The sequence below is a fragment of the Geotrypetes seraphini genome, chromosome 9 (assembly GCF_902459505.1).
Source record: "Geotrypetes seraphini chromosome 9, aGeoSer1.1, whole genome shotgun sequence".
Classification (NCBI taxonomy): domain Eukaryota; kingdom Metazoa; phylum Chordata; class Amphibia; order Gymnophiona; family Dermophiidae; genus Geotrypetes; species Geotrypetes seraphini.
This window is the reverse complement of record NC_047092.1, coordinates 105,661,122-105,688,741: the sequence shown is the minus strand read 5'-3', so window position 1 is coordinate 105,688,741 and position 27,620 is coordinate 105,661,122. Positions and strand designations below refer to the sequence as shown.

The 27,620-nt window shown below is 44.7% G+C and overlaps 2 protein-coding genes across 8 annotated transcripts in view; one reads left to right on the top strand and one right to left on the bottom strand.

Moving 5' to 3' along the window:
- PIGX (phosphatidylinositol glycan anchor biosynthesis class X) overlaps positions 1 to 207 on the bottom strand; it is a 347,324-nt gene extending 347,117 nt beyond the window's left edge. Inside the window, exon 1 of one of the 2 annotated variants that reach the window (XM_033959362.1) lies at positions 67 to 207. In XM_033959362.1, the coding sequence (XP_033815253.1) occupies positions 67 to 86 (20 nt within the window). In that variant the 5' untranslated portion in view covers positions 87 to 207. The remainder of the gene's footprint in view (positions 1 to 66) is intronic. The other variant, XM_033959361.1, reaches the window with a different exon arrangement.
- A 7-nt stretch (positions 208 to 214) lies between these two features.
- The window catches only part of CEP19 (centrosomal protein 19), an 88,173-nt gene continuing 60,767 nt past the window's right edge, over positions 215 to 27,620 (top strand). The window contains exons 1-2 of one of the 6 annotated variants that reach the window (XM_033959365.1): positions 215 to 286; positions 377 to 453. The gene's annotated coding sequence lies outside the window, so the exon portion shown is untranslated. Of the gene's footprint in view, positions 287 to 376; positions 454 to 491; positions 642 to 27,620 lie in introns of those variants that run through there. The other 5 variants (XM_033959369.1, XM_033959367.1, XM_033959364.1 and 2 more) reach the window with 5 other exon arrangements.

Below are 27,620 nucleotides of genomic sequence, written 5' to 3'. Positions count from 1 at the left end.
AGGTTTGAAATCTTAAATTTGGGAGAGGGAAAAACTCACGATATTAAAAAAAGTTATTAAGCTTACCGCCATTCATTACCAAGCATAAGGTTACGATAAGCAGCAAAATAAGCTTATCAAAAAACATAACAACACAGTTCCATCCACAATGAATGACGAAATAAAAAGGGGACAAGAAATATCATCTACCGGAACTCGCACAAAAAGGGACAACTTAAGCATGCCTGTCTGGAAAAAAAACCCCAAAAACCACGAATTCGGAGAAATGTTTGCAAATGCACGCGAAGTACTATCATTTATTTCTCTTCTAATAAGGAGCTCTGTTGAAAACTTTTCTTTACGAGTCTTTGAATCAGCTGTTTTATTACTGTTTCAGAGCTACTGGCCATACAGGCAGATCGAAGACAAGCGTACTTGGGGTCCTTCTCATGCAGCCGGTTTCCAGGGTGATAGGTGAGACCTTTTCTTTATTTAATTTTATTAGATTCAGTTGCTAAACTCTATATATGCGAAGATTTTAGTGATACACACACAGCGTTGTAGTTAAGATGGTAAAGTGAAGAACAGTAAGGACCAGAGCAAAAAGTTGAGGATGACCTCCAAAGCCTCTCACAATAGGTCTGCCCTGACAGAAGGTTTAAGTAAGTTGAACACAGGAGATTTGTATTTGTAAAGGGAAAGCCTAGATCAGGGGTGTATGATTAACAAATGTAATTAAAGAGAGAAAAAAATAATGAAAACCCTGATGTGGCTTCAGCTCCTGAGCACGCCTGTGTGACGAAACGCAAGATTGTGTTGGGCTGGCTTGAACATTCTGTCAGTTGTTATTGAAGAGCGAACAAGATCTTATCATGAAAGCAGGAGTTTAATCCATGAAGCACCAGTTTGGCAAGGACATTTTAAATAAAACACTGGACTATGCGGAACTGATTATCCAGGTTTTCGGGGCAACAAGGGCATTAGCCTGGGGTTGTCTGTTGAAATAGGTGTTTGTTATAAGTCAGAGGGTGGTATATTATAATATTTATGAAAAAAGTAAGGTTGATTAATAAATTATTAATGTTGTGTGCATATATGTAGTAGTTTTTCTCTTCTTCTAAATGTATGTTATGCATATTCATTGGAGAAATCCTGAAAACCTGACTGGATTCTGGTCCTCAAAGACCAGAGTTGCCCACTCTTGGCCTAGATCAATCTACATAGAAACATAGAAAATGACGGCAGAAAAGGGCCACAGCCCATCAAGTCTGCCCACTCTAATGACCCACCCCCTAACTTCTTCCCCTAAGAGATCCCACATACCTATCCCATTTTTTCTTAAAATCTGACACGCTAAAGTAATACATTACAAATTCAGGGGGATTAGATGGACTGTCTATTTGTTGTCATAGTGAATTTTTTTTTAATTTTCGGGGGGGGGGATTTCTGGTGTAATATCTCCAAATGGGTTTGTTTTGTATATGTCATGAATGAACCTCATCAGTATATATGCAGGACACATGCATATTAGTGGCTAATGATAGACCCCCCTCCTTTTTACAAAACTGTAGCACAGTTTTTAGTGCCAGCAGTGGCAATAACAGCTTAGAATAGATGCTCATAGGAATTCTATGAGTGTTTGAGCTGGCACTAAAAACCACGCTACACTTTTGTAAAAGGGTGGGGGGTTAGTGAAGTGTTTTTATGTGATGAACATTTCTTGAAGGTGGTTAAGTTAAATTCTTCTTTCTTTGTCAAGATTCTTAATTATTGACCCACTTGGTGAATTCACGATCAATTTCTCTTAGGATATGGTTGTTAAGATTTCCAAAAGGTTGTATTAAAGTTTTTATATTTATACTATTTTGTTAGGAACATTTTTCATGGCATGGAGTATCTTTATAGCACAGAGTATCCTGAAATAACATATGAATAGATAATTAACCCCATCCTTTACCAAGCTGAGCTAGCGTTTTTAGAGCTGACCGCCACGGTAACATCTTCAATGCTCACAGAATTACCATGAGTGTCAGAGCTGTTACCACCTCAGTCGGCACTAAAAATGCTAGCATGGCTTTGTTAAGGAGGAGGTAAATTTCATTAGTTCCAAAGAATTATGGGCTTTTTCAACCTATTCATTCATTTTACCGAGGTGTGGTGAGCTGGGTAAGTAAAGAATGTAGACACTTGATTTTGCAGCATTCATTTGCTGATGCCATTTTCACCTTTTTTGTTCAAATTTGCTTGAGTATTTGTATTTGTGCACTTTTCAAGTATCAACAATGTTTCACTTTATACACTTATAATATGTGTATTGTGATCAGATTTATTGTCACTTATTGTCGTTTCTTATTTGGTGAACAATTGTGACCTATTTGCACTACTGTTTTGTGTTATCATATGCTTGCATGTTTATGGCTGCTGTGGATGCACTTAGGTCTACCTTTTCTTTTTTTGTTGTTTGTTTTAAGCTAATGCACATTTGAAGTATGAGTATGCATGCTGCTTCAAATACGTTATTTTGTTATGAATGCCCTTCTTCAGTGGGTCTTTTTCTTGGAACATTGTTTTGGGTTGCCATGGTTCCACAATGCTATGCATCCCGTCCTCATTTTTGTTTTTATAATATATTTTTTTCATTTTATTTTTATCTTTGTGATCTCTTTTTACTAGCAGATTTATTAGCCATATCTATATGAGACAGTATGGGCCTGATTCTATAAACAGCGTCTAACTGTGCCTAATTTTTAGACGATGGTCTGCGTGGTCGTCAATCAACTGCTAGGCACTTCTTATAGAATCACGCCTAGTGGCACCTAAATGGACTTAGGCATTGATAGAAGTCCTAGAGATAGGCACTGGTACATTAGGCCAGGTTCTACCTGGCCTAATGTACCAGCACCTAACTCAGACATCTAATGACGTCCAACTTAACCACACCTATTCTCCAACCCTAACCATGTTTACTTTTCAGGTAGGCATCAAAAGGTGCCTCGACTTAGGTGTTGCTAGGTGCTGCGCTGATATCCACTCATAAGTTCAATTAGCAATTTAAAAAATTTTAATCTGTTTTTAATAGCATTGCCATGCCATTTAACAACAAAAAAATTAACTTGTGCATGGATTTCAGTTAGGCGTTACTAGGTGTCTGTAATTAAGTTGCCTAGTGGCACCTAACATAGGTGTCGTTTATAGAATCTAGCCCTATATGTTTCAGTTTGCAAGGTTTTAGGAAATTTAAACATCATGATACCCTCATAAGTTTATATTAATTATGCATCTGCTCTAAATGATTCCGTTTTAATGTTGGTTTGGTGGGTTTTATTCTTAATTTACAGTTTATCTCTGGTTCTTAATGATGTGTATCTTTTAATTTCATTTCTTACCAAAATGTTTTAGCAATTTTGTAATACATATTTTTTGTAACATAACATTTTATTTATATACCTCATATACCTCACAGTTCAACACGGTTTACAGTCAAAGAAAAACGGACAACTCCAGTGAATTAGAAAACATATGAACAACAAATGAAAAAATATACTTCAAGAAACAAGATATTTCCTTGTTGTCAGCAGCAGATGAATCCAGAGACTTTGCTTCTATTCTGAGGTTTTCAGTCAAGTGAAACTGGGGGTGTTTAGACTAAGTTGTACACTTCTCCCTCCGTATTCGCTGTGATAGGGGAATTAACAGAACTGCAAATGCAGAAAAACCATGAATAACTTTTTCATGTTATTCGCTGTTTTCTATTGAAAAACCATCGTGAATATGGTGAAACTGCGAATGACGTGGTGGGAGACCTGGCCTGTTCCTGAAGGAGAGGCAAAATGCGGTGAAGAAAGTGCTGGGAATCAGCGATTTTCTCTGTAAACGCTTGGAATCGGCGATTTCTCTATGTAAGCTGATGTAATTGGGGGGAGGAGCCAGCAAGCTAAAAACCATGAGTAATTGAAACTGCGATTGCTGAAACCGCGAATATAGAGGGAGAAGTGTACATACTTTAGGAGGAACATCTGGTGGTTTCCAGATCCTTCCTTTATCCCATCCTCCCTCTATATTACTGCCATATTCTCCATACTCACAAAAAGGGCACTTTCCAGTGCAATAGGTGAGACATTTCTAGACAGCAGGGTTATTTCCCTATAGCTGCGTGCTGCTGCAAAAGGAATCCACTCCAGCTTTTTCACTCTGCCTCTACTTCACTGGGCTCTCTAGCTCCACCTTCAGTTCTTCTGCACGCATGCCTGCAGGAGTGTTTGTTCTGCTCTCCCCATTTTATTATTTTAATTCAATGTAATTTTGTCCTCTCTCGGGTAATTTAGTGCTTGGAGCGTTTTTAAAAGCTCTGCCTGCTTGAGAATTCACAGACATCAGTCTGTAGCTGTCAGGCCGATCTCTCTAGGTACCTGTTAGCCAGCCTGCATAGTTTCTCTGGAGCTCAGGGCCATCCCTGAGATGGTCTCACCTCCTGTTAATCTGGAGTCGAGCATAGGCTGTTAGGCACCCTTAGGAAGCTCGGTGGCGTCATCGCGCCTCTTCGCATCCTGGTGCATATCCATTGGTCCGCAGGGGTGGAAGTGTAGTCAGAAATAGGAGTCTGACTGGCAGCCCAAAGATCAGCTTTGTAGAAGCATTCCCTGCATTGTGGCAGTGATATTTCTCATCCAGCTACTGTGAAAGAGCTGAAAGCAGGTTGCAGTACAGATCCTATGAGGTTATAGTTAGTACACAGACTGACAGCCTGTGAGAGACATCAGGGGAGACATCAGCCTCCTTATCCTTGCTTTGTTCCTGTTTACTTAAAAATTGTTGCAGGTGCAAAGGATCCCAAAATATGAATTCTTTTTGTTACAATTTAATAATGCACTTGCAAGGAAACTTTAAGAAAAATACAGCATTCAAAGCTAATACCTGAGATTTTAACTTAAGAAATTCTTTTCTTTGATACTGTGTTGCTCTAGCAACATCAGGAAATATTGATACGAGATCACCACAAAATTTCATAGTTCTATTAAAATATAGGGCTCCTTTTACAAAGGTGCGCTAGCGTTTTTAGCGCACGCACTGGATTAGTGTACGCTAGCCGAAAATCTACTGTCTGCTTAAAAGGAGGTGGTAGTGGCTAGCGCATGTAGCATTTTAGCGCGCGCTATCCCACGCGTTAAGGCCCTAATGCACCTTTGAAAAAGGAGCCCATAGTCTCATTATCAAATTTTATCCCATTCACTTAAACAAGAGATTAGACCTAGTTAATATAGTATCTTGGGAATCCTCCAAGAAATTTGTTAAATCAAGCTCTGTAGATATTAATAGGTCTGTCCCTTAATCAGATGTTACTTTCTTTTTCTGAGGTATATAATAACAATTCAATATTTGTAAAGACTCCACATTTGTTAATCCTAATACCTCTTTAAAGTGTTTCAGCTGACATCAAATGGGTCTTAGGAAAATTAACAAAGCGGAGATTTTTTGATTGAGCTATATTTTATTGTTCAAACTTTGAATGGATAATACATGAATCTTTAATAGAGATTTGCTGCAGTGTAGAAACCTGTGACTCCATTATCATTGTTCTACTATCCAATAGTAGTAAATTAGAATCAACATTCTTAATTTTTTTTACATCTGATAAAAAATCTGCTGATCTTAATAATCCCTCCATCCTCATATTTACTTGCCATAAATCTTTCAAACTAATGTCCTTGGGTTCCTCAGGTGGACTCTGCTCACCCCTACTACCCTCCAATACAGAAAGAACTTTAGGCAATAATATAAATTGCAATTTTGAGGTACTGGGCAATTTTGGAGATCCATCTGAGGCTGCTATAGGTTCCAAATTTGGTCCCATTGCTCTGGACATTGGTGGAGGGGGAGGAGTTCTATTGAGGGGACTCTGCAATGACCCCAATGTAGATAATGAGTCCTGAGTTACAGAAACTGGTGGTAGTACAATCAGGTGGAAGTCCATAGGGCCAGCCAAAGCTGGAGTGGAACTTTTAGATTTCACCTTCCTTTTGCCCATGAAAATACTCATAAAGTAGTTCTTACCCAAGCTCAACGAACTTACCACAGTCCTCGCGACTCCAAGAGGCGTGCTCTAAGGGGCCACACCCTGCGGCCGTGGCAGAAGCTGCAGCGCTCTTTTCAGCTGGAGGACACGAACCCGGTTGACATCACCATCCATCTCCCCAGTTGCCTGCCCGAACACGGCACCAGTTACAGGCAGGAGATAGAAGCAGAAAGAAAAAAGTAGAGAGCTGTCGTTGTCTCCGAGGTAGGCAAAGTCCCCTCTGCCACACACACACTCCAGTAGATCCATAAATCAATTCAGCTGCCCTCCTGTGGTGTAAAACATTCCATTTATCCTTTACTTCGTAATAGTGAGAAAACATTAAACCACAGGGTTATAGTAAAATTAAATCTTACACTTTGAGCCCACAAATTCAGCAAAATAGAATAAAAACAACAAGAGTGAGCGTAAGGCCTGCTTCTTGCTGGATTCCACCAGGAGCCATTGATTCTCTGGTGGAAACATTTCAAAGTTTAGTAATGAAAGATCTGCAAGCCCACCCTATAGACATTTTAACCACTCATGCTTAGAATGGGATGTGTTAAGAGATTTGTAAAAAAATCCATCAATAATAATTAAACATAGTAACATAGTAGATAATGGCAGATAAAGACCCGAATGATTCAATTTAAAATTTTTTTCTTCTTAGCTATTTCTGGGCAAGAATCCAAAGCTTTACTCGGTACTGTGCTTGGGTTCCAACTGCCAAAATCTCTGTTAAGACTTACTCCAGCCCATCTACCAGGCATCCACTAGCCTCTCCGTAAAGTAGAATTTCCTAACATTGCCCCTGAATCTACCATCCCTCAACCTCAAATTATGTCCTCTGGTTTTACCATTTTCCTTTCTCTGGAAAAGATTTTGTTCTACGTTAATACCCTTCAAGTATTTGAACGTCTGAATCATATCTCCCCTGTCTCTCCTTTCCTCTAGGGTATACATATTCAGGGCTTCCAGTCTCTCCTCATACGTCTTCTGGCGCAAGCCTCCTATCATTTTCGTCGCCCTCCTCTGGACCGCCTCAAGTCTTCTTACGTCTTTTGCCAGATACGGTCTCCAAAACTGAACACAATACTCCAAGTGGGGCCTTACCAATGACCTGTACAGGGGCATCAACACCTTCTTCCTTCTACTGACTATGCCTCTCTTTATACAGCCCAGCATCCTTCTGGCAGCAGCCACTGCCTTGTCACACTGTTTTTTCGCCTTTAGATCTTCAGACACTATAACCCCAAGGTCCCTCTCCCCGTCCGTGCATATCAGTTTCTCTCCTCCCAGCATATACGGTTCCTTCCTATTATTAATCCCCAAATGCATTACTCTGCATTTCTTTGCATTGAATTTTAGTTGCCAGGCATTAGATCATTCCTTTAACTTTTGCAGATCCTTTTTCATATTTTCCACTCCCTCTTCGGTGTCTACTCTGTTACAAATCTTGGTATCATCTGCAAAAAGGCACACTTTTCCTTCTAACCCTTCAGCAATGTCACTCACAAACATATTGAACAGGATTGGCCACAGCACTGAGTCCTGAGGGACTCCACTAGTCACCTTTCCTTCCTTCGAGCGACTTCCATTAATCACCACTCTCTGGCGTCTGTCCGACAGCCAGTTTCTGACCCAGTTCACCACTTTGGGTCCTAACTTCAGCCCTTCAAGTTTGTTCAACAGCCTCCTATGAGGAACTGTATCAAAGGCTTTGCTGAAATCCAAGTAAATTACATCTAGCATATGTCCTCGATCCAGCTCTCTGGTCACCCAATCAAAAAATTCAATCAGGTTCGTTTGGCACGATTTACCTTTTGTAAAGTCATATTGCCTCGGATCCTGTAACCCAGGGGTGCCCACACTTTATGGGCTTGCGAGCTACTTTTATAATGACTAAGTCAAAATGATCTACCAACAATAAAATTAAAAAAAAACACAAAGCACACTGAAAGGCAGAGAAAATGTTAATTATTCATATTCCGGGGTTTTTCAAAGAGATCACGGCAGATGACTCTATGCAATGTCACCTCAGTAACAAAATACAAAAATAGACAAATACACCCCTTCCCTTTTTACTAAACCACAATAGTAGGTTTTAGCACAGGGAGTTACGCTGAATGCCTCACGCTGCTCTCAATGCTCATAGGCTCCCTGCGCTAAAAAACGATATTGCGGTTTAGTAAAAGGGAGCCATAGTGCAAAATATAGACAGCAGATATAAATTCTCAAAACAGACACATTTTGATCACTAAATTGAAAATAAAGTCATTTTTCCTACCTTTGCTGTTTGGTGATTTCATGAGTCTCTGGTTGCACTTTCTTTCTTCTTCTGCCTGTGCATCCAATCTTTGTTCCTTTCTTTCAGCCTCCTGTATGTTTCCTCTCCTCCAGACCTCATTCTCTCCCCCAATTTTTTCTTTCTGTATCCCTGTTCCCCCTTCTTTCTGTCTCCCTGTCTGCTCCCTTTCTTTCTTTCTCCTTGCCCTCCCCCAAGCCACTCGGTTTGCTGCCACCGCCATCGGGGAACAGCCCCCAAGCCACCGCCGTCCCAAGCTTTACCTGCAGAAGCGTCGCGCTGACCAATTCTGACGTAGGAGAGGAAGTTCCGGCATTTCTCCTCATTCCATCCAGCCTGAGCCTCATCTCTCCTTGATCCAGCATTTCCCTTCTGTGTCTGTCAGAATTACCATTCCACCTATTTTCCAGCATCATCCTTCTTTGTGTCCATCTCACCTATATCCCTATCTCACCACTTTTTCAGAATCTTCATTTGTCTCTGTCCTTGTCTTTACCCCATGTTCACTATTTGCCCTTTCAATGTCTTTATCTCACCCCCCACACACTTTTTCAGCATTACTTCTATGTCTCTATTTCACCTCCTCTTCATGTCCCCTCTGTATCTCTATCCTTATTCAGTAGGTCCTGCTTACCCTTTCTCTTCTTTGTGTCACTATCTCCATTTTCAGCTTTCCCCCCTTTTCCTTTGTTACTGCACCCGGTAGCCAGAATCTTTCCACCTTTCCTCCACTCTGGCCCAGCCCAGTATGAAATATTTCCTTTTGTTTCCCTCCCCTCTCTCTTCTCCTCCCTCACCCACGAGTCCTGCATCTGGCCCTCTCCCTTCTACCTGCACCTGGCAACACCCCCCTGCTCCGCGGCTCTCTTCAGCAACTCGTCAGCAGCGGTGATCAAGACAAGCTGCCGACATCGAGGCCTTCCCTCTACGAGTCCCGCCTTTGTGGAAAAAGGAAGTTGAAACAAGCGGGACTCGCAGAGGGTAGGTCCCGACGTCAGAAGCTTGTGTCGATCGCTGCTGCTGAGTTGCCGAAGAGAGCCGCGGAGCATGGGGTGTGGCCGGAAGCAGGTAGAAGGGAGAGGGAGATAGGAAGGCTGTAGAAGCTCCGGAGCATGATACCGACCCCGGCCAGGATGATTTCTTTTTCAGGCTGCTGCTGCCGCTGCAACCCCCCCCCCCTGAAATGACAAAACAGCCTAATGCCCGGCGTCGGCGTCTTTGACGTCGGGGAGAGGAAGGCTGATGGGCCCGGTAGATCGGGACGGCAACACGAGTCTATCACGGAGCCCGGGATGGGCTCTGCGATCGACTCACGTTGCCTTCCTGAGCTACCAGTCGATCGCGATCGACGTGTTGGGCACCCCTGCTGTAACCCATTAGATTCAAGGAAATACACTATCCTTTCTTTCAGCAACACTTCCATTATTTTTCCAACAACTGAAGTGAGGCTCACCGGCCTGTAGTTTCCTGCTTCATCCCTGTGACCACTTGTATGAATAGGGACCACATCCGCTCTCCTCCAATTCCCAGGAATCACTCCCGTCTCCAGAGATTTGTTGAACGTCTTTAATAGGACTCACCAGAACCTCTCTGAGCTCCCTTAGTATCCTGGGATGGATTCCGTCTGGTCCACCTTCAGTTTTTCAAGTTGCTCATAAACACCCTCCTCCGTGAACGGCGCAGAATCTACTCCATTTTCTCGTGTAACTTTGCCAGACAATCTCGGTCCTTCTCCAGGATTTTCTTCTGTGAACACAGAGCAGAAGTATTTGTTTAGCACATTTGCTTTCTCCTCATCACTCTCCACATATTGGTTCCCAGCATCTTTTAGCCTAGCAATTCCATTTTTTATCTTCCTCCTTTTACTAATAAATCTGAAAAATTTTTTATCTCCCTTTTTTAAATTTTTAGCCATTTGTTCTTCCGCCTGTGCCTTCGCCAAATGTATCTCTCTCTTGGCTTCTTTCATTTTCACCCTGTTGTCCTTTCTGCTCTCCTCTTCTTGGGTTTTTTTATATTTCGTGAATGCCAACTCTTTCGCCTTTATTTTCTCAGCCACTAGGTTGGAGAACCATATCGGCTTCCTTTTTCTCTTGTTGTTATTGATTTTCTTCACATAAAGGTCCGTAGCCATTTTTATCGCTCCTTTCAGCTTAGACCACTGTCTTTCCACTTCTCTTATGTCCTTCCATACTAACAGCTCTTTCTTCAGACAAGGGTGGCTCTGTGGTTGTGATGGATAAAATTGCCTATATTGCTGAGGTATACAGGCAATTGATGGATGGTTCTTTTTATACACCATTGCAAGAGGATCCAATACAGCAATAAAAACAGAGATCGATACCACTCTGTCAGAAGCTCAAGTCATTTATGCTATTTAGTGCCCTTGTTCTTTAGTCTATGTAGGGGAGACACGTCGTGCTTTAAAGGAACGACTTATTGAACATCGCTCACATCTCCATTTAAAAGATAACGCCCCTTTAGTGCCCCATTGTTTATTGGCACAACATACCTTTGAGATTTGTAGTTTTGGAGGTAGTTCCTCTTTTACTACGGGGAGGAGATGCAAATGTGATTCTCCTCAATAAAGAGAAATGGTGGATTTTTTTATTTAAATAGTTTGGCCCCAGGGGATTTAAATCGAGATTGGGATTTATAATTCGAACATATTCAGTACCTCCATAGGCTAGATTCAGGTTAGCATGAATGAGGGAAGGTGCAATGGGAAAATAGGGGGATGTAACACTCAGGGTTACTAAGGTGCACTAGCGATTTTAGCGCACACAGTAGATTAGCGCGTGCTAACCCCGCGCTACGCGGCTAGAACTAATGTCAGCTCAATGGTGGCATTAGCGTCTAGCGCGCACGACATTGTAGTGTGCGCTATTCCGCACATTAAAGCCCTAACGCAGCTTAGTAAAAGAAGCCCTCAGTTTCATGTTTATTTTTATATTCATTCTTTACATTTCCACACCTATAGGCATATGGTGCCTGTCTTGTTGATTTAACAAAGGCTTATTGGAAGGGATTCTTATGCGAAGTTCGTATCTTGTTTCAAACTCTTGTGAGAGTAGTGATATAGTTTTATCGATCCGTTCTGGTTTGATTTATACTCCCTGAAGGATTGCAAGGTTCCCCTCTTTATGAGGGAGGTGTGTTTGATATACTTTACTTGGATTAGGTTTTTTTATATACTTTACTTGGATTGGTTTTTAAGAAAATGTTGAAGAAACATTTCTTCTGTAAGAAGAAATATGGGACGATTTATAGTTTTTTGATGCGAGGCTCTGACACCTCTTTGCAATTTTAGGAGGCTTTACATTATTATTATTATTATGTTATATTGATGTTTGATTTGTTGTATTGTATGTGATTCTGTTTGTGTATGTACTTTACTGTGACCCATCTTGGGAAAGGCGGGGTATAAATAATAATTTTTTAAAAATGATGCATAACATTAATGGAAGTTATTGAGTCATAATAGGTGGAGTTGTTAGGCGGCGTTTTTCATAATGGAAATTTTGAGGACAGGCTACACTGCTGTATGAAGACTGAAAGTTTATTGCTGTTTTGGATTAATACCCTCAGTTTCTCGCAGGAGTGTGGTATGTGATGCTAGGTTCACTCTTACATTGTTTTTATTCTATTTTGTTGAATGTGTGGGTTCAATGTGTGAAATGTTTTACTATAACCGTGTGGTTTAATGTTTTCTCACTATTGCGAAGTAAAGGATAAATGAAATGTTTTACACCACAGTATTGAAGATATATTGATATCATGGGCGTGCCCAGCTGCTATTAATAATTAAAACTGGAAAATAAAAGCATGCAAGGTGATAAATGGAGATTAACTTTGAAATTATTTGGGGTAAATGAGAGGTGAAATGTGGAACTGTCTGTTAAAAGGTTATTTTAAACTAGTCTTTAAGCCCGTTACATTAACGGGTGCTAGAATAGATGTGTCTTTCTCTCTCTCTCTCTCTCTCTCTCTCCTTGGCTGCTTTCTGTCTGTCTTTCTTTCTTTCTGTCTCTTTTTTCTCCACTGTCCACCACCACCCCTTGCCAGCTCCCCCTGTCCAGCAGTAGCCCTTCTCTCTTCCTTTTATGTCCCCCGTGTCCAGCAGCACCTCTTCCCTGCTCCCCAGTCCATCAGCACGATGAACGAGCATAAAAATCTCCAGAGGATAGCATTTACCACTCATAAACTAATCCAAGATCTGCAAGGGCGATATGTTTTATTGGCTGGGGAAATGCAAGGTCATAAGGTAATATTTATGCACCAAATGTTTATTCCCATAGTTTCTTCTCTGGTGTTTTGGCTAAACTGGTGGTCTTACCAGACTATGAATTTATTGTTGTGGGGGACTTCAATGTTGCCAGTAATCTGGCCATAGATTGTAAGCCCCTGAGGGCAATCAAGAAGAACAATGAGAGTGTGGGGGTAAACTTCTTGATGGGGGAATTGGGACTCTCTGATGCTTGGAGGGTCTTTCATGCAGAGGAGGTGGACATCACCACAGTTACTCATGGATCGATTACATCATAGTCACCAATACAAGGGTGGGCCAGGTCCTGCACTCCTGTATTCTGGATGTCTCTTTCTTTGACCACTCCACAGTCAAGGTTGGTCTCAACTGGCAACACTGCACGGCAGATAGAACATGGAAGCTAAACCCAACTCTATATCTTGATAAGGATTTTTGCAGATATCCGGGCAAGGCAGGGCAGGATTACTAGTAGCGGTGTGTTGGATGTTTGGGAGGCTTCCAATGCTTATCTCAGGGGTTGGATTATAGAATATACCGTGCAAAAGTGCAAATAAAGGGACATGGAATTGGTAACTCTTACCAAGCAATTGCATATCGTAAGGAAGATAGGGATCCAAACATTATCGGATATGGAAAGACAAAATTACTTGCACATTCGGAAACAGATCGCATTCACTCTGATAGAGCATTGACTCGCATCCAATTTTACAAGTACAGATTTGTGAGGGGATAGGGCCAATAAATGTTTGGCCAAATTGGTGAGACTGACTCAGAAAGTAGCCTGGGTAACTCATATTAAGGAGGGAGGGCACTTTGTTCATACCTCTGATCAGGGCATACAAGCTCAGTTTGTCAAATTTTATAGAGATCTATAGAGTGCAGGCCCCTTTGTAACTTCAAAAGGAGACCTCTACATGCCAGAATAAACATTCCGAGTTTGATAACACTCTGTCTGCCCTTAAGAAAAATTGCTCTGATTTACAAGCTGAATTGGAAAAGGCAAAAGCACTTTTGGCTGTATGCCTAGCTCCTGTTGCTTCTGCTTGTGGCCATTGTCCGTCGTTAATTTCACAACTCGCACATCTCCATGAGCAGAAACCTGACTTGGAACAGACTTTACTTACCATGTGTGAGAACATAAGAACATAAGCAGTGCCTCCGATGGGTCAGACCATAGGTCCATCCTGCCCAGCAGTCCGCTCCCGCGGCGGCCCAAACAGGTCACGACCTGTCTGAATCACCAGAAGGGGCCCCCTTGCCACCTTGGTTTCCCATTGAGTCCTATCTTCCCATCGAAGTCCTAACCCTCCGGTCTTGCACATGCACTACCTGGTTGGGTTTCTATACTTATTACCTGGTTAGCTTTCTATACCTGTGTTACATCCCAGCACCTCTCTCAGTATCCCACGATCCCTTTATCCCTCAGGAATCCGTCCAATCCCTGTTTGAATCCCTGTACCGTACTCTGCCTGATCACTTCCTCCGGTAGCGCATTCCAGGTATCCACGACCCTTTGGGTGAAAAAAAACTTCCTTGCATTTGTTTTGAACCTATCTCCCTTCAGTTTCTCCGAATGCCCCCTCGTACCTCTTGTCCCCTTCAGCCTGAAGAATCTGTCCCTATCCACCCTCTCTATGCCCCTCATGATCCTGAAGGTCTCTATCATATCTCCCCTGAGCCTCCTTTTTTCCAGAGAGAAGAGCCCCAGCCTATCCAACCTCTCGGCGTATGGGCAGTGTTCCAGCCCTCTTACCAGTTTCGTTGCTCTCCTTTGGACTCTCTCAAGTACTGCCATGTCCCTCTTGAGGTACGGCGACCAATATTGAACGCAGTATTCCAGATGTGGACGCACCATCGCTCGATACAATGGCATGATGACTTCCCGCGTCCTGGTTGTTATGCCCCTCTTTATGATGCCCAGCATCCTGTTGGCTTTTTTCGAGGCTGCTGCGCACTGCGCAGATGGCTTAAGTGATGCATCCACCAGCACACCCAAGTCTCTCTCTAGACTGCTGTCTCCCAGCAATGCCCCCCCCAATTTGTAGTTGAACAACGGGTTCTTTTTCCCTATATGCATGACCTTGCATTTTTCCACGTTAAAGCGCATTTGCCATTTGTTTGCCCAGTCTTCCAGCTTGTCCAGGTCCCTTTGCAGGTCCTCACACTCCTCCCTGGATCTAACTCTGCCGCACAGTTTGGTATCGTCTGCAAATTTTATAACCTCGCACTTTGCCTCCTTTTCCAGGTCATTGATAAATATGTTGAAGAGTAACGGCCCCAGCACCGATCCCTGTGGCACACCGCTCGTGACTCACCGCCATCAGAATATTGTCCCTTTACTCCGACCCTCTGCAGTCTACCCGACAACCAGTGCTTGATCCATCTGTGCACATCCCCTCCCACCCCGTGGTTCCACAGCTTCCTAAGCAGCCTTTCATGTGGCACCTTGTCGAAAGCCTTTTGAAAATCGAGGTAAATGATGTCTATGGGTTCCCCATTGTCCACCCGACTGCTTATTCCCTCAAAGAAGTACAAAAGGTTCGTTAAGCATGACCTTCCCTTACAGAATCCGTGCTGGCTTGTTCTCAGTAGGCCATTTCTCTCGATGTGCTCGCAAATACCATCCTTGATCATAGCTTCCACCATCTTCCCTATAATTGAAGTCAGGCTCACCGGCCTGTAGTTCCCGGGGTCACCCCTCGATCCCTTCTTGAAGATAGGTGTGACATTCGCCAGTTTCCAGTCCTCTGGTACCTCTCCAGTTTTCAAGGATAGGTTGCAAATATGCTGGATTGTGCCTGCTATTTCTTGTCTTAGTTCCTTCAGAACCCTTGGGTGGATCCCATCTGGGCCCGGCGATTTGCCGCATTTTAACCTGTCTATCTGTTTGAGGACATCCTCCTTACTTACCTCTATGTGCATGTCCTCACACTCCTCCCTGGTCCTAACTCTGCCGCACAGTTTGGTATCGTCTGCGAATTTTATAACCTCACATTTTGCCTCCTTTTCCAGGTCATTGATGAATATGTTAAAGAGTAAAGGCCCCAGCACCGATCCCTGTGGCACACCGCTCGTGACTCCCCGCCAGTCAGAATATTGACCCTTTACTCCAACCCTCTGCAGTCTACCCGACAACCAGTGCTTGATCCATCTGTGCACATCCCCTCCCACCCCGTGGTTCCACAGCTTCTTATGTGGCACCTTGTCGAAAGCCTTTTGAAAGTCGAGGTAAATGATGTCTATGGGCTCCCCATTGTCCACCCGACTGCTTATTCCCTCAAAGAAGTACAGAAGGTTCATTAGGCATGACCTTCCCTTACAGAATCCGTGCTGGCTTGTTCTCAGTAGGCCATTCCTCTCGATGTGCTCGCAAATGTCGTCCTTGATCATAGCTTCCACCATCTTCCCTATAATTGAAGTCAGGCTCACCGGCCTGTAGTTCCCGGGGTCACCCCTCGATCCCTTCTTGAAGATGGGTGTGACATTTGCCAATTTCCAGTCCTCTGGTACCTCTCCAGTTTTCAAGGATAGGTTGCAAACATGTTGGATTGTGCCCGCTATTTCCTGTCTTAGTTCCTTCAGAACCCTTGGGTGGATCCCGTCCGGGCCTGGTGATTTGCCGCATTTTAACCTGTCTATCTGTTTGAGGACATCCTCCCTACTTACCTCTATGTGCTCTAATTTTTCAGCCTGTTCCCCACTCATGAGCTCCTCTGAGTCCGGTATATTAGATGTGTCTTCGCTCGTGAAAACCGACGAGAAGAACGTGTTCAACCTCTCAGCTACCTCTTTATCCTCCTTAATCACTCCCTTCCTATCCCCATCGTCCAACGGCCCCACCTCCTCTCTCGCTGGTCGCTTCCCCTTTACGTAACTGAAGAATGCCTTGAAGTTCTTCGCCTCCCTGGCCAGCCCCTCTTCGTAGTTCCCTTTTGCTTTTCTAACCTCCCGGTGGCATTCCTTTTGGCATTTCCTGTGCGCCTGGTGATTTTCCTCCGTTGGGTCCTTTTTCCATCTCCGCATGTGAAAATGCATGTGAATTAAAAAAACATTCCGAGGCTTTACCAGCTGTCCATAAGGATCGGCATGATATGAAAGATTCATATGTACGGGTTAGTGAGGAACTGTTTTCTGCAGAGAGACTGTTTAATGACCGGGCTGCCCGGGCTGATAGGGACTTATGTGCTATACACGATGATTTATTTGTTTCCCAAGAACAATTGTCAGCTAAAGAGTTAACTGTTCAAACTTTTACTGATTCTTTTACACGTGCAGATTTTGTATTGGTCTCCCAGCAAAGGGATGACTGTTAAATACTTTGCAGGACCTCCAGGGCACTGTAGCTGCATTGAGAGATGAAGTGGAATGCCTAACTTCTGCCACTCTCTCTCTGCCTGCTACGCCCTGTGCCCAGAGCCAACGCCCATATGTCCTTCATCTCTAAGGGGGGGAGGGGGTAAAGAGTTTGCGTGAGTCTTCCGATTCTGCTCCGATGATACATTAGCCAGTGCCAAGCCCTGCCATGAAAAATCTTTGCCACTAGCATCACATGAGGGGGTGGGAAGCTGCCCAGGGCTCCAGCTCCGCCCAGGCAGATCAGAAGATGACAGGGAAACTCCTAATTCCCAGTCACGCCCAGTAAGATCTACTTCCATTCCTGTGATGTCACTGGACCCACAGATTCTCAGACACGCCCAGTAAGGTCAGTTTTTAGTGAGCCTAAACAACCACCAGATGGCGCCAGAGAATCAAACACATCTCAACCTGTGCACAAACCAGTTCCACTGAATTCCCATAACAACACACTGTCTGTGAATAATACTCAGGCACAATCACGAGAGGATTTTTCTTTTAAACCGCCCAATCAAACACAGATTCCGTTGGAAGATCAAGTATGACTAGTTCCGCAGAAATGTCCTCCACCAGTAATTGTATCTTCTGTCCAAACAACATTCTGTCCACCACTAATTGTATCTTCTGCCACACAAGATATTGACCCGGTTCTTTCCAGTGTATTGTCTGAGGACACAGAGTGGCTTCCTTCATGGGATTCCATTAAGTCACACAAGTATTTCTTGGATAGGCTCACGCCTATGGGTCAACGGTATACCATACCTTTGCTTCTCCAACAGGTGCTGTCCTGTCCAGGTTTACTTGACATGGCTTCTGAAGTGACTTTGATCACTCAAGGACAGTTCCACTGTTTGAAGGCTACCCTAGGTACCCAGACTACACTGAAGATTATCCCCTGCGATTTGTCTTTAGTTGCTTATGGTCATCAGAACATTGAGACAGTAGGTCAAACCTGGCTAACGGTGCAATTAGGCAAAATGACTGTCAAACATCCAGTGATTATCACCACTAGTGCAGGAGAGGAGTTTTTGATTAGAAACGACCTTTTGAAGAGATTGAGGCCTATTTTGGATTACGTCCAAGAAGTGGTCTGGGCCAGGTTACGCGTCCTCTTCCTTATGGGAAGGTGCAGAGTGCATGCCGGTCCCAGGTCGCCAGCACTGTGGAGTGAAGATTCTTCAATTCGAATAAATTTCCTGTGTTCAGCGGATCCACACATCTTGGAGCTACGGTATGCCCACGTTTCAGAGGGGGGTCCCACAGGCCATGAGATTGTCAGTGTTCCCAAGGAACAGATATCTGACATTGTTCTCCAGGCTGACCATTTGGACATTGTTTTGAAGTCTACATTCCCCGTGCCGGAACCACCTCCAGAGACCGTCCAAGAACCTCCTTCATCTGTTTCCAGTTCTCTGTCTTCTCATCTACTGGCTGTACTTCACCAGGATGATACTGACTTGTCTGTTGATGTTCACCTGCACGGTTCTGTTCCGGTTTAAGCTCAAGTGTTACTACGTAGTGACACCTCCATGATCAGTGAATCCTTTTTCCGTCAACTTCAGTGAACCACACCTGTTCCGTTTGTTAGGCGCCACTCTACTTACCTACCTACCAGGTCAGGGTGACAAGCCTCTTGTTGGGGATTGTAGCCTTCCACTGACTCTGGGTTCTAAGATCGACAAAAGAAGTAGGAGTCACGGTCCCGCTGGGGACAAGCGATCACAACATGTCAACTTTAAACTTGGCATTGGGAAAGGGAAACGTACCAAAACCTTAACCACGACCTTAAACTTTAAAAAGGAAAGATACGATAGCATGAGAGCCATGGTGAAACAACGGCTCAATAAAAAAATGGACATGGTCCCTACTGAAAAATACTATCACGGAAGCACAAAATCTCTACATTCCTCGGATTTCCAAAGAAAGGAAAACTAAAGGCAAAGGAGAACCGGCATGGCTTACTAGAGAGGTGAAGGAAGCCATAAAAGAAAAGAAGGACTCCTTTAAAAAATGGAAACTGTGGCAGGGAGCCTGGGCAGGGTGATAGAGATCTTGTGCCGCGTGCCCAGCTAGTCTCTGTGCCCTCCAAAGAACCTAGGTTTAAACCAGAAACCCTGTAATACAGAAAACTAAACTTTCCAAGAGCCTCTAGTTTGCTTCATGTGTCAAGAGGAAAGAGCGGGGAGAAACTGGTGTTAGAGAGGGATAGTGTCTTTAAGGTTTCCCCTCAAGCCTAGAGCAGTGCAGCTGGGAAGATAGACTTGTGCTGCACCTTATAATCCTGTCCCTTTAAGAAGAGACAGAGAATTACCCTGGCTTCAAGCCAGGAAGCCTATGCTGTGCTCACAGATTGTAATTAGGGGGAGGGGCCTGACATGTGTGAGCCCTTATCCTCCAGCAAAGCTGGAACAGAGGAGAGCCAGAGAGGGGGGCGTGTTAAGGCAAGCCTTTTGACTCCCGATAAGAACTGGGAGAAGAGAAGAGCTGAAGAGGAACAGCTGAGAGAGAGCCGAGTAGCAACGGCTGGGAAAGTCCAGGGGAGGAGTCCTGGGAACAGTAAGGATGGAGATTTCCCTGCTGAGGAATTGCCTATGTTGGAGGCCAGGCATGGTGGCACAGCGTGTAAAGCAGGTCAGAGTTTCCATGGTATCATTGAGGAAGTTTGCTGCTCTGCTTGCTGACCGTGTGCAATTCTCTCTGGGCTGAAACCTGAGCCCAGGGCACCTGAGTAATGCCGTCTGAAACGGACTCAGCTGAATGAAAGGTATAAGGAAAACCAGAAGCTTCCTGCATTCTGTGAGACAGTAAGAGAAGCTGGGGTTTTGAATGTTTTTCTCTCAAATATGTGAGCTGGGTTTTTTGAGGGAGAAAACCGGCAGTATTGTGAAAGTTATTTTTGCCTTTTGTGTTCTTTCTATTTTTCCTGTGTTGGGAAATTGTGTGACCTAGAAGGGGGTTACAAAACCTGGACTGGACTTTTTAAACTAAGAGCCCTGTGGAAAAGGGGAACCCTGTAGCAGGCTCCAGAGGGAAAAAAAAGCCTTTTTCTTTTGCTGTTTTGTTTTCTAAGGTTGATAACTGTTTGCCTCAGTAGTGCCTAGTTTGCTGAATCCTATATAATAAAAGGCTAGCCGCGCATGCACACTCCTATTTGCGTGCTTCCGTGATGAGTAGGTCTGTGGTCGCAGGAGTACGCATGCGCGCTTATATGTCACCAACTGCCGATCGCCTCCACAAGCTGGGACCGCAGCCAGCTGCCGATCTCCGTTCCTCCAGCGGGAGGGGGGGGTCTCGGAGGAGAGGGATCGCGGCCGCTCAGCGCCCCCACCGAGGAGCCCAGCAACTTTCCACTGCCCGGGACCCGAGTCCTTTGCCGCCCCCCCCCCCCTCCCTTCCCACAGGCCGGACTACAAACCTGGCGATTTAAGCAGCGTGTGCAGTAGTCTTCACACGCTGCTTCGGGCCCTTCTACTGCCCTGATGTGCTCTGCTGCGTCTCTGATGATGTCATCAGGGACATGCCAGAGTACATCAGGGCAGTAGAAGGACCCGAAGCAACATGTGAAGACTGCTGCACATGCTGCTTGAATCGCAAGGTTTGTAGTCGGGACCGCGGGAAGGGAAGGGGGGGCGGCAAAGGACTCGGGACCGCGTTTGTAGTCGGGACCGGGGGAAGGGAAAGGGGGATAGAGGAAACACTAAAGCTGCTGCACAGGGAACTGGTGTGGGGGGAGGGAAATGGAGGGGGAGGGAATGCTGCTTTGGACAGACAGACAGAGGGAGGAAGGGAGACAGAAAGAAAAGAAGAAAGATACAGGGGCAGGTGCACAGGGAACTGGTGTGAGGGGAGGAAAATAGAGGGGGAGGGAATGCTGCTTCGGACGGACAGACAGACAGAGGGAGGAAGGGAGACAGAAAGAAAAGAAGAGACACAGGGGCAGGTGCACAGGGAACTGGTGGGGGGAGGGAAATGGAGGGGGAGGAAATGCTGCTTCGGACAGACAGACAGAGGGAGGAAGGGAGACAGAAAGAAAAGAAGAAAGACACAGGGGCAGGGAGATACACAGAAAGACAGACAGACAAAGGGGGCTAGCAACAGAGACAGACAGAAAGAAAGACAGCGGGAGTCGCGTCAGGAGGGGTGCGGGATGCGGCAGAGGGAACTTTTCCAATGGGTGCAACTGGGCAGCTGTCAGGAAACTCTGATCAGGGGCAGAGCAAGGTAAGTGTATCATAGGGATAAGAAGGAGGAGGGGGAGAAAAAGGAAGGGACGCCTACTGCTGGACAGGGGGAGAAGGAAAGAGGTGCTGATGGACAGGGGGTGAAGAAAAAGGAACGGAGGCCTAGTGTTGGACAGGGGGAGAAGGAAAGAGGTGCTGCTGGACAGGGGGGAGGTAAAACAAAGGGAGAAGGGCTGCTGCTGCATAAGGAGAGCAGTGAAGGGGTAGTGGTGGACACATGGGAGGTAAAAGGAAGGGACAATGGACAGGGGGAGCAGGCAAGGGGTGGTGATGGACAGCCAAGGAAAAAGAAAGACAGAAAGAAAAAAAGCGGCTAAGGAGTTAGAGAGAAAGAAATAAAGACAGACATACACACATATATTCTAGCACCCGTTAATGTAACGGGCTATAAGACTAGTTGTTTATAAAATCTAATCTAATCTAAATCTTGGGTTTATATACCGCATCATCTCCGCAGATGGAGCTCGACACGGTTTACATGGTTAGGGAAGGAACGGAACTCCAGTGGAATTATATAAGTATGAGAGAAGAGAGGTTGGTGTGAGAGTGCCAGGAGCGGGACGGGGTTACGTTCTGGAGAAGAGCCAGGTCTTCAGATGCTTACGGAATGGTAGAAGGGGGCTCAAATTGCGGAGAGGGGAAGGGAGACTGTTCCAGAGCTGAGTGATTCTGAAAGGGAGGGAAGAGCCAAGTTTACCAACAAGGGAGATGCCTTTTAAGGAGGGGTAGGATAGTTTTAATTTTTGAGTGGATCTAGTGGAGGTTGGATTTGAGGAATTCCAGGATAGAGGGATAAAAGGAGGAAGGATACCGTGGAGGATCTTGAAGGTTAGACAGGCACATTTAAAGTAGACCCTGGAAATAACGGGAAGCCAGTGGAGTTTGGATAGGAGCGGTGTGACATGGTCAAATTTACTTTTTGAGAAGATAAGTTTGGCCGCGGTGTTCTGGATTAGTTGGAGTCTGTGGAGGCTTTTCTTTGTTAAGCTTAGGTAAATGGAATTGCAATAATCCAATCTGGAGAGGATAATGGATTGTACGAGGACGGCAAAGTGTTTTTGGTGGAAGCAGGATCTCACTTTCCTCAGCATGTGAAGGCTGCAAAAGCATTTTTTTATCAGGGAGTTGAGGTGGTCTGACTGTAGCCCTGAGACCTCCAGGATTGGAGGGAAAGTTACTTTATTCAGCCTAATGTTTTCTTCTGGGAGAAACAGCCTGGCCAGTTGGACTAGGGTGGGGCTGCTCTTCCAGCACAGCTTTAAGGACAAATGAAGTTTTGAAGTTAAAAGTTATTTTTGTTTGCTTGTTCTAATTTGGTGCAGTTATGAGAAGTGCCACAGCTTTAAATATTGTGTTTTTGTTTAAGGACTGGGTTTAACCCGGAGGCACCAGCTGTTTTGTACAATCACTCAATTATGCCATCTGACCTGACTATGAATGCAATTATCTTTATCAATTAAATCCAGCACTGGCTGTGCTTTGGGAAAACTCAGTGTGGCTTATTTCTTTCTGGGCTGAGTGGAAAAGTTTGGTAGGAGTACACCAGTGGGCCTGGGAGCCACTGGCAGGATCCGGGTCACAAACAATCATTATTCCTTATGGCACGGGGCCCCGGGTAGGTCACACCGGCCTAGCCCAAGCGTCCCTGCCACAAAACGCATGAAAATAACCAAAGCTTGGAACAAACACAAAGATGATCAGAAGAAATGTCACAAGGCGGTGAGGGATGCCAAAAAAGACTATGAGGAGAAAATAGCGCAGAATCCAAAAATTTCAAGCCCTTCTTTAGATATGTAAAAGGAAAAAACCTGCAGAAGAGGCGGTGGGACCGCTGGATGACTAGGGAAGAAAAGGGTATATCAAGGAAGACAAACAAATTGCAGACAGACTAAATTCCTTTTTTGCGTCTGTCTTTACGAAGGAGGATACCGCAACAATACCAGAAGCAGTGAAAATGTTCAAAGGAGTAATAGAGGACAGCCTCACCACAGTAGAAGTGGACTTGGATATACTACCAGATCGACAATCTTAAAAGTGACAAATCCCCTGGACCTGATGGAATTCACCCGAGAGTCTTAAAAGAACTGAAGGTTGAAATCGGAGAGCTTTTGCAAAAACTTGCCAACCTGTCAATTAGTACTGGACAGATACCGGATGATTGGAAGATAGCAAACGTCACGCCAATTTTCAAAAAAGGATCAAGAGGAGAACCGGGCAACTACAGACCTGTGAGTCTTACGTCCCTGGAAAGATGGTTGAAGCACTGATTAAAGATAGCATAGTCCGGCGCTTGGATACACACGACCTGAGAGCCAGTCAACATGGCTTCTGGAAAGGGAAATCATGTTTGACAAATTTACTTCAATTTTTTGACACCGTGAACAAACAAATTGATAGTGGAGAACCGGTGGACATAATATACTTGGACTTCCAGAAAGCATTCGACAAGGTTCCACATGAAAGACTTCTCAGGAAACTACAAAGCCATGGAATAGAGGGAGATATACTAAGATGGCTAGGCAAATGGCTGGAGAACAGAAAGCAGAGAGTGGGCATAAATGGGAAGTTCTCAGACTGGGAGAAAGTGACTAGCGGTGTGCCCCAGGGCTCGGTACTTGGGCCCATCTTATTTAATATTTTCATCAATGACCTAGAAGAAGGAATATCCAGTGAGATCATCAAGTTTGCAGATGACATAAAGCTATGCCGGGCAATCAGATCGCGGAAGGATAGCGAGGAACTCCAGAGTGACTTGTGTCAGTTAGAGCAGTGTTCTTCAACCACCGGTCCATGGACCAGTGCCGGTCCACAGAAATTTCCTGCCGGTCCACAAGGCCAGCACGTGCATCAGGACCAAAACAGTGTTCTTCAACTGCCGGTCCACGGTGCGATCAATGCGGCATTATCTTCGAGCCATCTCCCTCTTCTTAACTGATTCAGTGCATAAAGCCACGGGCAGTGGCTCCTACAGGCATCCTGCGCCTGAACTGGAAGACTTCTCTCTGACGTTGCAACGTCAGAGGGAAGGCTTTCAGATGAGGCACGGGACGTGCAAGGTGCAATTAGTACTATTATGGGGGGGGGGGTCTGGGGTAGAGATTGGGTAGAAATGGCCGGGATCTGGCCCACGACTTAGCCCAGTGTTCTTCAACCGCCGGTCCACAGAATAATTCTTTTATTTCTGCCGGTCCATAGATGTAAAAAGGTTGAAAAACATTGAGTTAGAGAAATGGGTGGAGAAATGGCAGATGAAGTTTAATGTGGAAAAGTGCAAAGTAATGCATTTAGGCAGAAAGAACAAGGAACACGAGTATAGAAAGTCAGGTGCAACTCTGGGTAAGAGCGAACAAGAAAAGGACCTGGGTGTACTGATAGATAGGACCCTGAAACCGTTGGCACAATGTGCGGCAGCGGCAAAGAAAGCAAATAGAATGTTAGGCATGATAAAGAAAGGAATCACGAGTAGATCGGAGTAAGTTATAATGCCGCTTTATAGAGCAATGGTCAGACCACACTTGGAATACTGTGTCCAACATTGGTCTCCCAACCTAAAGAAGGATATAAAACTGCTGGAGAGGATGCAGAAACGAGCAACGAAGCTAGTAAACGGTATGGAGAACTTGGAATACGAGGAACGACTTAAGAAACTGGGATTGTTCTCTCTTGAGAAGAGGAGACTGCGAGGGGATATGATCGAGACTTTCAAAATACTGAAAGGAATCAACAAAATAGAGCAGGAAAAAAAATTATTTACAATGTTCAGTGTGACACGGACAAGAGGACATGGACTGAAGCTAAGAGGAGACAAGTCCAGGACAAATATCAGGAAGTTCTGCTTCACGCAATGAGTGGTGGACACCTGGAATGCTCTCCCAGAGGAGGTAATTGCGGAATCCACCGTTCTAGGATTTAAAAGCAAACTAGATGCACATCTCCTTACGAGAGGCATAGAGGGATATGGGTGACTAAAATTATGCCAGGTGTACGGATCGCCGGACTTGATGGACCGATGGTCTGATCCTGAGAAGGCAGTTCTTATGTTCTTATCACTTTTCAGCGGTGAGAGGCCTACACACAGCCTTGTGTTTGGGATCCGATTGTCTTGTTCGCCTAGGAGTCTATGTTGATTTGGTTAACTCTGTGCTTTGGAGCAGATTGCAAGGCACCCCGGTAAAAAGCGTGGACCTGATGGTCTGAAGGCTGGACAACCTTTTCCTCAATTTTGTGAAGTGGTTTGTGCTGAAGACGTCAAGATTCCTGGTCTTGTGCAGAATTTTGTTCTGCCCCTCGTTTGGCTCATGGTCAACGCATGCTCGACAATATTGGCTTTTTCAACCCAAATCCCTCTTTTCTTGAGCATGGTCTGTCTCTTGGTGCTTTACCTTGTCTTGAAGTACCTAACTCTTCTTTCCATGTGTTGCTTGTCAATGCTCAACCTAATGAAGTCATACTTTCTGCTGGAGAACCTTTGGGTTTTCTTGTGGGTGAATCTTTTCCTGATGTTGAGGTAACTTTGCAGTTTGTCTTCCTTTGTCAACCCCTGCCGGGGGGGGGAGGGGGGGGAGGGGGGGGACATGCTGGACCGTATTCTTACCTCACCAAGAGGACTCATTTCACTGGACTTCCTCTGGCCATATCCAGGAAATTAGCTCTGTCGGACCAATCCAAAGTTGTGCATGCCATTGAATCTTCATCTCTTCAAGAACAGATTGAAGACCAAGTGGAAATCTCCTCCAACCAACCTTTCTTTGAGTTTGATGCCATGGTAAAGGAACAAGTGGACCTAGCTGATGTGTGCTCTTCTGAAGAAGAAAAGGCTCAATTAGCACAGTTGTTGTACAAGTATCAGGACCTGTTTGCAGTGGGTTCTTATGATATTTTGCTTGACTGACCTACATGTGACAAAGATTCCTACGGATCCACACAGTAAGCCCGTTTTTGTGCGTCAGTATAAGATTCCTTTGGCCTCGTATGAGTCCGTGCAAGAGATCCTTGATACCCTGGAAGCTAGGGGTATCATTAGGCCTTGTAACAGTACATACAACTCCCCCTTGTGGCCAATCCTGAAGAAGAATAACAGTTGGAGAATTGCGTTGGACTACCGACAGCTAAACAAGCAGGTACCCTTGTCCGGGTGGCCTATGGCCCATCTGGACCAGAACTTGACTACCATCAAAGGAGTTAAGTACTTTACCAGCTTAGATTTAGCGTCTGGATTTTGGACAGTCCCTGTACATCCTCCAGATCAATATAAACTAGCATTTACCTTTGGGAAGAAACAGTACACTTGGAATAGAACACCTTTTGGATTTCTGAACTCTCCTGCAAAGTTCAACATATTTCTCCATAAAGCACTTCCAGATGCCGAAGCTAGAGGAACTCTGGTCTATGTGGATGACATCTTGATCAACAGTACCACCTTTCAGAAACACCTGGAAGAGGCAGAACATGTGTTCCAACAATTGCAGAATGATGGAGCTAAATTGACCCTTGCCAAAGGTCAATGGTGCCAAAATCTCTGAACTACCTAGGGTATGAAATTTCCTCTAAAGGTCTTCAACCCCAGAAGAAAAGGATACAGGCCCTACAACAGTTAAGGAGACCTACCAATTTGACGGTACTTGTTCCTTTTTGGGGATATGCAACTATTCTCAACAATTTATAGATCAATATGCGGAGGTCTCTAGACCTTTGGTAGCCTTACTAAAGAAGGATGTACCTTGGACTTGGGGTACTGAACAGGAAGGTGCTGTGCAAGAGATGAAAGATCAGCTTGGTCGCTTTCCTTGCCTGGCCTACCCAGAGAATGGTCGTGAATTTTTCATCGACCTGGGATTCTCCAAACACTCTGAGTGCTGTCCTGTACCAGAAATATGACTCTGACAAGCGTGTGGTGGCCTATGCAAGCAAAGGCTTCATGGATGTAGAGAAGAAGTATTCCGACTGAGAAAGCTCTACTGTCAACTGTTTGGGCTTTGCAACATTTTTGGAGTTACATCCAAGGAGAGAAACTGATTGTAGAGACTTGTCATTAACCCATTAGTTTCTTGGGTAGTGACAGGATCAAGACTAGTCGTGTCTCCAATAGCTGAATAGTCTCATGGACTTTGGCTCTCCAAGGATGGCCTTTACAGGTAAAGTATGCTCTGAAACATCATAATACAGTAGCCCAAGGAATAGCAGAATTGCATGATTCTACAGAACAAGATTCTTTTACAAGTATACCGGAACCTGATGTTCCACCAGAAGAGGAGGAACCCCATTGTCATCATCTTTATGATGAACAACTGTGCCAATATACCTCAGGTTTATGTGGACGGCTGTGCCTTCCACTAGGCTTCGGACCATGATTTGGTTGCAGGAGTAGGTATGGTATGGAATGCAGACACACTTATTGAAACCTTGAAGTATCGATTGGGTGCC